Raw genomic sequence first — 15,333 nt, forward strand, 5'->3', positions numbered from 1 at the left:
TTGAACGATGTTGGTTGGCTATTATGTACTATTTTTTAAACGTAGATTTGAAATAATGCCACAGCCATATAGGGAAGAAGGTTTGTACACTTATGATGGGGTATATTTTATGCATCGTAATGCCATTTGAAAACCATCTGAAAATATTTTCATTGTCAAGTTTTAGTACTTCTTTCATGGTAGTAAGCTAAGAAGAGTGTTCCTCTGTGTTTTGAAACCTCTGTTTTCACTTTAATATTTTGCATCGTTACAGCAGTCGAAGACTGTTAGTCATTTATATCGAAATGATTGAATATTAAGAGCGATAGCAGTAGTAATAGGAAAAAGAACAAAAAGAAAAAAAACTTAACACGCGTGTCCTTGCATCTTAATTTAGCGTCCTTGTATCTTAACCTATCGTACTCTAAAAGAACTGAATACTTGCTATGCCTAACTCAGAGATTGGCATTGTTGCTGAAGGAAAATAGGTATTGATTGTATGTAGCACAGTTCACCGAAGATTGGGAGATTGAGTCGATGAGTTTGATATGTTAGATATAGGACTATAAAATCAGGGAGAGCAACTTGTTTGATGTTACTTTTTCATTAACGGTTTTTTCATTGTCTAAAGCTTTTCTTGAACCATTGACATACCGTATTGCTTTGAATTACGAACGCTTAAGGCATTTTTGGCTGGTTATATTATCTTACCAATTCTAATTTTATCGGTCTACCCTCTGCATAATTCTTATAACTAAAGCAAACCTTCTAATTTTGAAAAAATAAAGGTTTGTACTAATTTTACATAAAACATTGAGAAAAATCATGAAATTGCTACTAATATGTTGATCCATATTCCGTACAGTGTCGAGTTTATCTTTCAAATTACGGACATCCTAAAAAATCATAAATAATCTTCACATTCCCACACACTACACCTTTTTAGTTTTTACTTATTTTTAAGTCCGGAACCCAATTCTGAGTGAAGAAAGTCTCCTGAATCTACAGGACGTCGGACTTACTGACAACCAGGTTTGGGTGCTGGTTTTCTCTGGTACTCGTAGTTGCATTGAACCAAAGTACTGCTTCGTGTATTTACAATTTTCCCCTTATGACCATCTAGAAATTTGTCGCTGCTATCTTCAAATAACCTTATTTTCATGTAATCATCACTCTGTAAATAAATGTTTGTATGTAATAAATCACAATTTCCCCCCGCTGTCTGGAATTTAAAACATGATAATGTTGTTTCGAATCCTGGAAAGAATGAAATACATTTTTGTGACAATAAGACACCAATATGATAAAACACTGGAGTTTAAACAATGATAACAATATTGAATATCTATTTGGCTGTACTTCAAGGTTTAAAGCAAAATTGCTAAGAATGTCTCCAGCGATGAACTGACCGACAGAAAACATTTATGTACCATGCCATAAGGGCTAATAGGAATCAGACACATTTACAATAGATTCTAGTAAATCAAGGCAATCATGTATAATTATAAAGCGGCAAGGCCAGGGATATGAATAAATTCAATAAATCATGATGAATATCCGGAGTTTGAATTTGTCCGTTATTTGAATCATAACGGTATGAGATAAACATTTTCGGTGTCATTTTATCTATTTTTATCAAGCAAAACGTTTAGCAGCGGTAAATTAAAAGTCGGGTCGGTCTGGTGATACAGTCGTCAATTCGTACGATTTTACAACATGCCCGTCATGGGTTCAAGTCCAGAATGGAACGTGCCTCCATAAATAGCTGACTGACTGACTATCCTACTATGTGTAATCGATAGTAAGTCACTGAAAGCCTAGCCCACAAGTGGTACAGGCAGGCTTTGACCGACAACGGTTGTTGTGCCAAAGAAGAAGAAGAATCAAAATTCATCTATTGGCTGAAGATAGCCATTGTTAAACTATAATTCAATATCCACATCCAATGCTTTATAACTTTTTGCGAGCTGTAAATTAGATATTTTCTTTTAAATTTTGCACTTCCCAGTTAGTTACAGCAGAAATGATATATGTTAATGCTAATTTCAATCATATTTGCCGCCTTGTTTGCTGTAATGTGTTATTGTGATAGCTGACCTATGTTGAATAAGTGTTATCAATAATGTTTTTCGTTATGTATTTCTGGCTTAAATCGGGGAATATAAAATTATTCAAAATCACCGACACAACCTTGCTATTGCAACTTCTCTTCGTGTGTTTAAAACATGTGTGTTTAAATGGTCGTCAAAACTACTGATTTGAAGTGTACTCGTGGCCATGACATTGAGCTTTGCAATTGAATAAGAACAAATAAAAAACTCAAACTAAATAAGTGTCAGTATTTCTCATACCATTTATCTCAAATCTCCAAACATGACTCAGCATAACTGGCCAGACATTTATGCTTCCTTGAAATAACTTGAATAATATATCCTTTAACCTTTTCTCCCCTCAATGCATACAACGTTTTATGTGACACTTGAGCAAACATTCAATTAAAAGCTTCCTTTCAAAATATGCACTACACGTCGTGTACTCACATGCCACCCACAGACTTGTCGCACTTAATTCTTCGCTTCTTGAGATGTTTCGCTCGCTTCGTTGTCAAACATGATTTCGTTTTACGCGGGCGCAGCAAATTGTACTCCTGTGTTTTGATTGAGTTTGTTAAAGTGAAGTTTGTGACAGATTTTCCACATCGTAGCTAAAGCATAGGATGACAAGCACAGCATGAAACGGGGGTAGATTTGGTAGTGGGATAAAACTTTTCACACATCCATCTTGCATGCGCTTGCCGGATTCTGTTCGTTTTGATGCGAAAAAAGTTCTTTATCAGCCCTCGAATCTTTTCGATTCGCTTAGCCGTCTTCTCCCAGCGCAACCTGTTGGCGTTTATTTTTAAAACTTTGCAGCTAGGGTAGGGGGAAGCTACGAAAAAGATAAATGCCAAAACGTGGAACAAAATCACGCGGTCTGTTGCTTCAATTTGATTCGCCTGAACGTTTCATTGCTCCAACCGAGACTACACCAAATAATCCTTTTAAGAAGAGAAGCAGACAAACCAAGGCAGCATTTCGGTGGAATACTAAGTACAATCTTTCTTCGTCATACCATTTGCGCGTACCGAAACCCTACCCGGCTCAAGGTTTCGGGCAGAGTGTGTTTGCATATGGGTACATTTTCTTGACTTTTATTTTTCACCATCCATACATCCACTCGCGTTACCTTCCCCCGTTGCTATTCCAAGCACGTCGGCATGGGGAAGGCTCGATGTCAGGCATTCATTAAATTGTTGCTGAATTGTGTCGCATAAGAGATTAGAATATATATTCCATGTTCAGGCCTTAGCGACAGTTTCGGGGAAAACGTTTTGACAAGCGCACACGCATACAGAGCCGGAATGTCTATTAAGCATACCAAGGGGTTGGTACCAAGGTTGGCTTAAAAATTGGTTTAAATTTTTAATAATCCCAATTGACTTTCGCCTACCATTCTGTTACGCAGAGGGATAACATATTTAAACTTTCTCCGAAACATTATACAGGGTTGATTCAAAGTAGGAGCAAAGTTTAGCAAAAAATAAACCAAAGTACTTACAGTTTTTACTCACCACTGTAAAATCAGCCCCTCACCGAATGATAATCCCAGTAGAATGGCAAAATCTGGTCCGCTGTCACCAAAGGATCATACCAACGTTTCATCTTCTTGCTTCATACATGCCCAAGGCGTTCATGGGAGCGGAGGGGCGAGCACGCAAAGGCATGAATAATCAAAACGAGCAATTTTCTCGTGTAGGAAATCGTGAACACCAAGTGATTTTTATATGTAAGCGAAACCGTGGCACCTCATCATTGGAACCGGATTCCACGCGTGTGGCAGAAATATTCCATCTAAGCTACGGCTAGTAATGATGTGTGTGTGCGTATGTGTGTGGAGAAGTTTTTTCGGCGCACGTGTATCTTGGTAGGCGAAAATTTCCCAATTTCAAACATGAATTATTCTCGGCCACTTATCATGGCGTGATGTAGGATTCATCAAGGCACATGCGTTACGTTTGAGTAAGTTAGTTGAGCAAAAGAAAGGAGGATCGTTTGGTTGAAAAAAAAGTATTAAAGAGCTTATTTGGTTGTAATAAATGTGCATAAAAAATCCAAGATTTAATATTATGACTTCGATCTATCAGACTAACTTTCAATGTAAAAATAAATCAATACATATATTTGTATGGATTTTACTAGCTTTTTTTAACTTACTTTAGCGATATGGTTATGTAAGGTATAGTTTCAATGTGTACGTTGAACCCTTTGAATAACATGTACAACACATGTATCAAAATGTAGTTCAAATTTAGAACAATTGTCAGCTAAATAAAACAAAAATATATCTTAATGTGAACATCGTAGTTTTCTTAAATCATTTCTATTAATTGAAATCTTCTTTACCGTATTTATTAAATTTCAGAAATCATTCAAAAATCGGTGCCGATTTGACCAACGTGTTAAAAATATACGGCACTTTCTACAAAATCTGCACCTTGCAAAAGAAATACAAATAATAAATTGGACAAACAGACCTACCAACACGTGAATAAATTTCCACCTCACAATGCAGCGCCACAAAAAGTGAACAACAAGTAAACACTTTTATGAATCCATGAAAAAAGGCCCGACCGGTAGGGTTATTTGAGGAGATCGTTGTACACACCTAAAACCGCAAGGATTCTATGATTTATTCACATAGCATCAATTGTATATGTAGAAAATACGAGAATATGATACATCCCACAAAAATCTCCTACTCGATCTTCTCTGCTTAAGCTTTTGGTGCACTTTTTATAAATTACTTTACCCTAACATTGATCAATTTTGGAACGTTGAGTAATAGTAAATGATAATTATCAAAAATAAAAATAAATAAACTTAAGCCAAAATAAAGTCTGCACGGACCATCTCAAAAAAGTTTCAAAAAAGTCAAATAGTGCGATCCTGTTGCTAAGGAAGACCAACACAAATCTGTGATTAAAGCTCGACAACAAAACAGTCGCTACATTAAACTCCTGCATGTATAAACAAAAACATGAAACACCATTACGTTGCTACCAGCGTTGGGAGGCAGCAATGCAGCAGCAACAGGACCAGTCAAGTCAACAAGCTAACAGGGAATTCTCCGAGCTTTTCATTTATCGGGGTGAAACCAGTTTTGGTTAAGGTGGTTTTGGTTGCTTTCTCTCACCTTGCATATAATGGATCGTGTCCGGAAAACACTTCCTTCCTTTGCATCTTAGGTTGTATTTGTGGTGAAAATTTGTGAGTGCTTTATTCCGTCCGTTCTTGTAGTTTGTGTGTGTGAGGGGATGTTTTTTTGTTTTTTTTTTGTTTTTTTTTTGGACTCCACCGTATAACCCTTCAAGCGTAAACTACCATCCCATCAGCACTCGTTGGCACTTCAGATTGGGCGGCAAAAGGTTATCCTTTAAAATACCCTACTGGTGCTTTCTCCATGCAACAGGATTATGTGCACCTCAAAGATCTGTGATACTTCTTTTTTTCTGTGGTTTGATCTTCCGCTTTCTCACCATCAAAACGATTTAACAACCTGCCGCTTTTGGTGTTTTGTAGGATCATAAAAAAATGTGAAAAAAGTGTTGTGAAACAGATTTGCAGTGAACTGAAGTTTGTGAATGCGTCGGCAGCAGAACGTGCACCCAATGAGGTCAGAGTTCTGGATCCTCTAAACGTAAAAGATTGTGTTTGTGTGAGTGTGCCTGTGTGCATGTAAAAGAGCAAATGTGAAACGAGTGAGTGCCGCTACTGCAAAAAACGAGTGTACGTAACCCCTAGCCCGGAAGCTGACCGAAAATCATTCTGAACCTTTGGTGAGTGTGGTGCGCGTTAGTGAGGTTCACAGGGAGAATCCGAAAAAGAGGGTTCTCCCTTACTGTGGAGCATGGGAACACTTCCGAGCGTAATGGATTTACGGCTTCCCATCCTGTGGTTGCTGCTGGCGGCAGGTACGTGACTCGATGGTTCACTTAAAATTCTTATGTGCTACTTTCCATTCGTTTTAACTGTTGTTTGTGTGCCGATTTCAACTTTGCCTCGACGAGTAAAAGAGAATGTTTTCAGTGGCCTGTTGAACGAAACAATGTTTTAAGAGAGAGTTAAAAATTAAATTATGGCAAAAAAAAATGTTTTCTCTGAATGACAATAAGGAACTTGACCCTATTTGAACAACAAATAAAATTCAACAATCAAAAAATGGTGCTATTTTGTCGATAAAAACAAAACAACTTATGATATTAACAAGTAAATTTAACTACAAACTGTAGAAAAATCATTGGTTTAAATAATAGTTTATTGTCCAACCATTTAGAATAGGTCCCAAGGGCAGGCATTATTTTCAAATATTTTAAAAACTTTTTGTCACTTGTTAGCGCTTTACTTCCGGAAACGGAGCAAATAATTAAACTTTCACACGGAAACAATTACTAGCACACACCATATACAATACTGCGCAGTACACTTGTCTGAAAAAATAATCTTCCATTGTTTCCTAATACCTATTTTTGCCCACATGCTTTAGGCATCTCAATTAGACCAACAGATGAAACATAAGATATAAAGAAAAACGAATTAATGCAGCACAGTACACTAGTTCGCTGCTCTAACGAGCAATCTGCCCTACCGTGCTTTGTAAGCCAGTGTGCATTCTACATGGAATAGTAGAGTACGCGCCAGTGTCAGTCAGCAAACAAAGAGAACAAAGCGTATCCATTTTACCCACGCTTAGCTGTGTTCCGCTTTCGGACACTTGAAGTTATAACGATGTGCAAAACTCAACGGTTGCATAAGGGTGTGATGAAGCAAGCGGAAGTGAAGCAACACTTTCATGGCAGGGATGCAATTCCACGTCAGGTGTGAAAACATGGTATCCTAATTGCTTCAAGATTATATCACCGCTTCCAACCTTTGGCTTTTACTTTTATCGCTTGTTCGCTCGGTTGGTTATGCTTAAAGCTCGCAAGAAGACCATAGTTCAATGAGTGGTTTTGATGCTGGGTTTTTGTTTAATTTGTTAGAATAGATTATTATAGTTAAAAAACAATATATTCTCTAATGTTTGGAAATCAACAACATATTTTCACACTTATAAATAATATCATGTGAACTAATCTATAAATATTAACTTTAAAATGGAAATCGTTTTCATTCAAAACACTCAATTAAAGCATTTCATGTCCAACGACAACATCACCGGTGACCATATCTTACATTTGTTGTCATTTTCGCTTCCTGCAGCTGGATCGACTTTCCAGTTGAAGAAACTGAATTAAACCTGCCATGCCTCGGTTGTTTCAGCACAGCGTCGTATCACGATCGTTAGTTTTAATTTGCTTGATATGCTATGTAATTAACAATATGTGCAGTGCGGCAAGACCGAATGGATGGGTAGGTAGAATATCCTTTCTTCGATGCGGTTTGGATGCAACCAAATGTGCCAAACGAGCTTTAATATTTACACATGCCAGGTCGCCAAGATTGTGCCTTGAACTCGTACGTTCTAGCTGAACCTGTGCCGGAACCTTCTGGAGCTTTCTTCTTTCACATTAGTATGTGCATGTGTGTTGGCGCCATTTAAGGAGCATCCAGCGTAGTAGTATCACCCCATTGCTAGGAAAAATCGGTTTCTCTACTCTTAGCTGGTAGCCTTTAGTATAAGCTAGCTAAAGCTATCGAGTTTTTACATCGGTAAACGTTTGCAACAGAGCACATCGGTTCAGTGATGTGTAAACCGCAAGCATCATCACAGCAATAAGGAAGCTTGTGGCAGCAAAAGTTACCACCAAAAGGTACCACAGGCAGTAAAAAACTATCCCAAGAGCCACCTACAATTTTCCGAGCTGTTCTGCAACCAGCAGTTTGATATTGTGGCTCAGTAGATGGCGCCGTAACACTCATCCTCCAACCTTTCATATCTCAAGTGAACGTGGGATCGTGAAGGTGTGAGTGTATTCAATGAGTGTTTTTGAGGCAAGCCGGCTAAGCGAGACGAACTATGAGAAGAAGTAAAACGTTTGGTTTACAAACATTACAGAAGCATCATACTGTGTTTGGTTGGTAAGAAAAATTAGACCAGTGACTGCAAAAAAAGTATTTTTACACATTTCAATTATTTGAATAAGAAGTCTCTTGAATAGAACCCATTATCATTCACAAATAATAGAAATGGCATGGTTTTCGGTAAAAACAATTTTAAAGTTATTGGTCTTTAATAATTTGGATTGATCAGACATTAAAATTTAAAATCTTCCTTCGCCTAACGGAAGATTCTTAAAGAATGTTAAAATCAACATAAGATAAAGTTAGTATAAAAAAACCTTTTCCATACATACTAGTTGCATATACAAGTATTTGTACGGTACTGTTATAGTCGAGATATGGTCTATTGAAAATTACTTGTGAACAAGTTGACACCAGGATTACTGAAAGTTGTCAGTTGGAAAGTTACACTTTCTTGTGTATGGAACTACTTGCCTTCGCAATCAGGTTAACTTTGCAGCAGGAGGGTATTTTGTGCACCTGACAGTTGCTAATAATACGATTTCTGAAAATCATGTTTGGGTAATTGTGGAACCTGCTAGAAAAGGAGGTTTTAGCGCTAACGCTTCTTCTTGTTGGCGTAACGACCTCATGCCGGCCTACACAGGCTTCCTACACTTATTGGTACCACGCAGACGAATAAGTGATTCTTGTTACGGGAGAACTGTCACGTTGGACATCGATTCTGGCTGTAATCGGGCCGCATATATAGCAAACCGTATCTTAAGCCTAATATTCAACAGGTGTTAGAAACTGAACAACAGGTTGGCCGATCGTACCACGAGACCACGAGTCGTCAACTTGTGCGAATTAATGACATGTTCGTCATGGATTCAAGCCCCGAGTGGACCGTGCCCTCATAATAAGTACGACTGACCATCCTGCTATGGGTAATTTATAAGTCACTGAAAGCCCAGCTCACAAGTAGTGGTACATGCAGGCCTTGACCGACAACGGTTGTTGAGCCAATGAAGCGGAAGAAGAAGAAAAATATGATGATAGAAGTTAGAAAAAAAGTGATGAGGTCGAAATCATTCTACGATAGTCGCCACATTATCATGTTCTTACATATGAGCTTCAGATATCAATTTTTACTCGATCTAAAGATCGATCGGTTGGCCGGCAGTGGCCAAAGTTAGAATTTTATTTTTTCTGCACTCCAATAACTAGCTGCAAGCTAGCTGGGAATCGATAAAGATCACCGATCTTTTTGTTTCTTTATCTTACTTCCAGTTGATCATTGTGTTCCTCCGTCAGCCGTTAACGATATTACCTTTAATATCAGCAAAGAGAGAAATTCAATTTTCCTGCGAAGTCTTTTTTGTGCTTCCACACAGTTCGCAAAGCACGCTTTTGTTTACACATTTTTTTCTTTGTAAACCAGCGACCAATCAGCAACCATGGCTTTATTTGATTTTTGAGTAATTCGAATGTCAATAACCATTCTGGAATGACATCATCATCCTTTAATCATTTATTTGCCAATATTGCTTTTAGCCGGTCTCGTAGTACAGTCGTCAACTCGTACGACTTAACAACATGCCCGTTTTAATTTTACATTTTTTACATTTTTTCCGTGAAAAATGAAGTTATTTACTGCTTTATTTTTTGAAACATTGCTCGTGATATGCTTAAGAATGCGCAGTACCATAGCATGACAAAAATGAGAAGTTTGCTTCAAGAAAAAATATTTTTTCCAAAATTGATCAAAATCACTGTGCCAAAATAAAGTGCCCACTTTATTCATTCCACAGAAAATATTTTTCTGAACAAATATAACAGCAAACTTATAATTTATATGCGTCACACGAATGTGACAATGTGACAGTTCGCGCGTTCGACGAACGCCAGTCCGGCTCAGTCCGGCTGTAGCTCAACACTTTTTTGAGCAGGTACTCCATTCTAATTCTAGCTTTGAGGCTAAAATAATCTAGGATGAAAATTGCTGACTAGTTTTGAGTGTGGTTTTGTATGGAGTGTTAACATGATATCAGCCTCTAACTGTCAAACTCTATATAAAAAAGTTGACTAGAATCGTGAATGATCACATTTTTAGTTTTGAAACCAAATTGCCTGGTTAAATATATTAATCCTAATTAGATCATTGATAGCAAAACTTAGCCTTGATTTGCAATTCCACAACACTGGAATTGGCTCATTAATTGACGTATCAGATTCCTACGCCGTGTTTCTACGGGCCGAAGCGCACCGAACCCAGCACGATTATGACAATTGCTTGCCAATGGAAAAATCGATACGATCCCAGAGCAGGACAGGAGAGACATTCCATTTAACGCGGGCGACTGCAGGACTAGGAGAAAAGATTCGTAATCGTGCTAATTTTCTTCATGTTTTGCAGCGTCAAAGAAGAAACAGTAGCTAAAACAGCAAAACCGTAGCAGCAAGAATGCTGGCTTCATAAAAGAACCTTGCATCCAACAAATCAGCATGCTATAATGGTGGCAACCTAAAAGCAACAGCAGATACTGTGCAGGAAGCGGAAACAGTATGAACATTCACAACCAGGCTAGTCTGAAAACATCACAGCACCAATTCAAAACACGAGTATCCGCGGCAGCATAACAAAGATTGGCAATAAAAGCGGAATGGCTGCCAGCTCGCCATTTCTTCGATTGCTGCACGAACGCACCAGAAGGATAAACTTAACCTTCCTCCCGTTTTCCACCTTCTCGTCTGCTTTTTGTCCGATTTTCCTTCCCTGCGAGGCACGAGCATACAACGAAGAGCTGGCTTGCGGTATAAAAATTGCCGGGATTCCTTCGAGTTCAGTAAATTGGAATTTTCCCTCTCTAATTATCTCACAACCATCAGCAGGGGATCCTGAAGGAGAGCCACGCGAAAGCGTTTCACAAATCCACCGTTCGCTAGGTTGAGCTCTCCACTGCCACTCCTTGGGAGTTTCCTGTTAAAGCAAACCATCGATAGTTCTACTACTCTTCGTTGAAAGACAGGTTCTTGTATGTTTTTCAGAAAGGGATGCCGAGATTGCTAAAATTATGCGGCTTCGCACGAGCGAACCCGCTTCTATTCGCATTTAGTGGCTGAAGAAGAGCTTTGCGTCTCGAAATGACTCAACAATGTTCTTCCGATGGAAGCTGGCAACCTAGATATACGAACGACATTAACCAAACCCTCTCGGTTAGCACATCACCGCACGCCATCCGTTTGAACTATCCTTGCTCCCGATTCGCAGGGTAATGGAGCTAGAATGAAACGTGAGATGTTGAAGCAAGAGTGTAGAGAAAATGGAAGCGATCGACTCTTGATTGCTGTTCAATGTTTACTCATTCATTATCCTCATCATCATCATCATCATCAGCCGCGTCGGGGCTTTGAGGAGCTTCTTTTCCTGAATGCTTAGCATCTTCACAGTGCAATCCTTTTCCATCCCGGCGTCCTTGGAGAAACACTCCAAACACAGCCTAAAGGCGATGAGCGTGACTCGGCACGATCGTTGAGCGATTTGAAAAGTCTACCCGTCCCCACACTCTCAACTAGCAGAGGGAAGTATTCACAAATACACAATCGCTGAAGATGAAATAGCAGAAACCTTGAGCACCCGTTTTAACGCACATCACCGCTAATTCCTTTTAAACGGGGCTCGATTAGAATCTCGATTAGAACATGTACTTTTGCTACGGCCCGACACAACCCATGGTGGGCCTTGGTGAACATGCATTCGCCGTTCGGGCGACCACTCGCCTCGGTGCAGTTTGATGACTTATAATGGCCGTTTCGTGATCTGTCGTGCGTTAAGACATAATCAAGTCGTCCGACTACTATTCGGAATGCGATCGAAACCTCCGGGTGCGTATCCGCAGATAGCAAATCTACAAAACAGGAAATATGTTTTGCAGACTTGAGTGCTCTCTGGCTACGATGTCTATATTTCTACTGAGCTACGGTATCGGCACATTTTCCGGTACCGCTGGCACAGTAAGGTGTTTCCTCCCTGAAACACGGTATGCTCGATACTGACGCAAATCGGAAATGTCACCATGGGGTTTAGTACAGCAAAAACCTCTCTATCACCGTCCTGACCTTGCCTTACCATGGGATAGCAGTGTATCGGCGGAAAAGCAATTAAATGATTGATTGATTGCTTTTCTTCGAAATGAAAGGCACTGGAAGAGGTGGTATATGGGGAAAGGCAAAGCGTTAAATTATTATCTCATGTGAAGTGAGATGGAAATCTTAATTGATGTCGCACGCGCTAATGAAATAAACATTTCATATAATGGTGTAAAAGGTCAGCACATGCGAATCTATAATTGAAAATTGACTAATAGATGTTTAAACATGTGCATACGTAAAATTTGTCTGTTTTTCCATTACATGTTTTATAGCGATTTGCCATTGAACTGTTTTTGAACGTTTTTCAATTTAATGGTGCATTTTTAAGTTAACATAAGTGTAATTCTTAAGAAATAGAATTCATAAAAAACTCTGAGTTTTCATTAATTTTGTAAATGACTATAGAACTACTAAATTTGTGTTTTATTACACTGAGCATTCATTCGCCTGTATTTAAGGGATTTCAGACGCCAACAAGTAGGCACCTAGCCCGTTATCATGGATATGTAGAATCAAGAGACCAGCCCAGACGATGCCGAAAGGTGCATGTATGTTTTCTGATATATTCTAGACGTTTGATTCTATATTGTTGTGTTATACAATGATTATTTTTGTCATTGTGTTCTACATTCATTATTTTTGTCAAACAAAATCTAACATTTTTAATGGCTTAGTTATACAATCAAGGCCTGCCTGTACCCACTGGTCAAGTGAGCTTGGCCTTCTTTGACTTATTGCTACCATAGCAGGATAGTCAGTCCTACTTATGGGGGCACGGGCTGTTCGGGGCTTGAACCCATGACGGGCATGTTGTTAAGTTGTACGAGTTGACGACTACCAGACCAGCCCGACACATTTGCTAAGCTGCCAAAAAAGGGTGCTCAATTTGTCATAAAACATCTTTTGTTTAATATTTATTGTGTCTACTGTTGTTTATACATGTTGGTACAAAGTTTTTATAAAAAGCAATGAATTTAAAAAATATATAAAAATTCTTTAAATCTATAAACCATTCCCATTCAACCATCGTCTCTATCTTCCATTGCGAATGAGCACAAAGCAAATCTTGCTACCGTCCAAATACAATCTGGTTCAACATAGTCTCGCGAAACCACTCTGATTATTTGCTATATTAAAAACCAACAAACGTCTCGGGAATTATATTGGAAGAAAAAATAACCACCATTAAAGATAAAATAAGCTTACAGTTCATGTTTCGGGCGAACGTTTTCCACAATCTTTCACTCTCTACTCCTCTGCTTCCGCGACACACCTGTTAGTGTCGTGCAGTTTCCGTTTGTGGTACATTGGAAAGCTTTTGCGAGCTCTGGCCTACTATTGCACGGAACCAATAGAGGGATATAGGGAGAGCGAGAAAGAGGTAGTGTATATTGCTAGCACCAAATGTCGAGCAAAAGTGGGGTGACAAGCGCGAAGCGCAGTGAAATTCAACGCCAAGCAGAAAGCCTGTTCCAGCTCGCAGGAAGTAGCGGGATAGCTTAAGGAGAGTGAGAAAGGTAATGAAATAAAAACACCCACTCAAGGCGAAGCGACCTTTTAAAACGAGATTATGCTAGCCAGAGCCATCGACCAGCATTTCCCGTCGCTATCGTGTTGGGTTTGGTTTTCGGCTATACCACCACATCTTCCCGCCGCCCCACCAGACTTGTGGAGGACGTTTTTCCACGACGAAACAGTATGGACGCAATGAAATCGGGCAAGGCCAATGCAAAGCCCGTCGTCTGCAATCTGGCCCAAGCTGGTGATAATAACTTTTCTCACCACCCCAATCATCCCACCACACAACCATTTGACCATTGTGTGTTTTTGTCTTCTTTCCACAGTGCACAGCGCACTTAATTCGCTTCATTCCGTCTCGTTTTTCCCACACTATTCTACCTTCCTACCAGCCTGACCGTCCTTTTTTTGATACTCACTTTTCACCTCCCTTATTGTATCCTTTCTTCTGGTCCGCTGCTTCCTGCTAACCGGCGTTTCATCTTCTCTTGTTTCGCCTTTCCAAAGCCTTTCTCGTACTGAATTTCAAATTGCAGGATTTTAATATTCTGTGGTATCTTACTTTTTCATACACTGCTCGCTACGCAGACGACGAGGTTTGTTTGAGTTTTGGATTAACTTTTACGAACACACTCACGCCCATCCAATCGTTGCTTGCTTGTCTGTGTGCGAAGCTACCGTAGGACAGCCTCGCGACACACCCTAGGTTAATAGAAGCAGTTGGCCTCAAAAAGGATTGTCCTGCAGTCGGTTTGTGGCATATTTGATAAAAAATATCGTCAAGTTCGTACATATTTTCCACCCAAACTTTGCCTTCCATGCTCATGCCGCCGACGCTGGTGCACTTTTATTTTGATACCATATTTTTACACCATCAAAGATGCACTACAGATCCTTGCTGTTGTGATCCACTAGAGGACTGCAACAGATCACAAAAGTGAGAGAATGGCATAAATTATGATGATACTCTCTGTGACCCGTGTCAGCCGTGTTGAAAGAGTAGGAGAATGATAAAAGCTTAACCACCGGCGTCATAATCGGGTCATTCTCTCGATGGTCATCGCTTCATGGTGTCTTGTGAGGTTATCTAACTAGCATAGGAACCTGCCACAAAAGTAAACGCTGGCAGCAGGGCTAACACCAAAAGAGCTAAAGCACTTGGCCAAGTTCTACAGCCTTCAGATGTTGTACAAAAATTTGAATATTGTTGGTTTCGAATTTATTACGACCGGAGTCAACTCTGAACCGCTTTGCCACGATAAAAGTGATGTGGTTTTATGTCGTTGATAGTGAGTGAAGTTTTGCACATTTTGACGGGGCCTGTGAGGGTGAGAGTGATTACTTGTCACTCGGATACACGAGGGGGCCGGAGCGTTATATGCCATTTAGAGAACTGCAGTTTCATGGTGACCTTTTCAGGGTGTGCTGAGATGTCATCCAACGGTTATGGCCACTTTAGTATGGTTGCTGGTGGAGAGCAAAAAGATAAATTGTCTCACATTAGATTATCATTGTAGTGGAAGCGGCAGCTTAAACATATGTAAATGGACACTAAGGAAGAGGGTATTTGTGAAACTGATAATAATAATAATAATAATAATATAAACTTCAACTACTGGTTACGATGTTTTTGTGAAACGGA

The 15,333-nt window shown here is 39.4% G+C and overlaps 1 protein-coding gene and 1 long non-coding RNA gene across 9 annotated transcripts in view; one reads left to right on the plus strand and one right to left on the minus strand.

Moving 5' to 3' along the window:
* Nucleotides 1–15,333, plus strand: part of LOC120902307 — an 87,827-nt gene that overhangs the window by 12,682 nt on the left and 59,812 nt on the right. For all 8 annotated transcript variants that reach the window (XM_040310964.1, XM_040310963.1, XM_040310965.1 and 5 more), the window contains one exon: nucleotides 5,598–5,989. In XM_040310964.1, the coding sequence (XP_040166898.1) occupies nucleotides 5,926–5,989 (64 nt within the window). In that variant the 5' untranslated portion in view covers nucleotides 5,598–5,925. The remainder of the gene's footprint in view (nucleotides 1–5,597; nucleotides 5,990–15,333) is intronic.
* Nucleotides 1–15,333, minus strand: part of LOC120902317 — a 44,735-nt gene that overhangs the window by 4,569 nt on the left and 24,833 nt on the right. Inside the window, exon 2 of the long non-coding RNA XR_005739403.1 lies at nucleotides 14,111–15,158. This is a non-coding gene — a long non-coding RNA (uncharacterized LOC120902317). The remainder of the gene's footprint in view (nucleotides 1–14,110; nucleotides 15,159–15,333) is intronic.

Source organism: Anopheles arabiensis, chromosome 3, assembly GCF_016920715.1.
Source record: "Anopheles arabiensis isolate DONGOLA chromosome 3, AaraD3, whole genome shotgun sequence".
Taxonomy (NCBI): Eukaryota; Metazoa; Arthropoda; class Insecta; order Diptera; family Culicidae; genus Anopheles; species Anopheles arabiensis.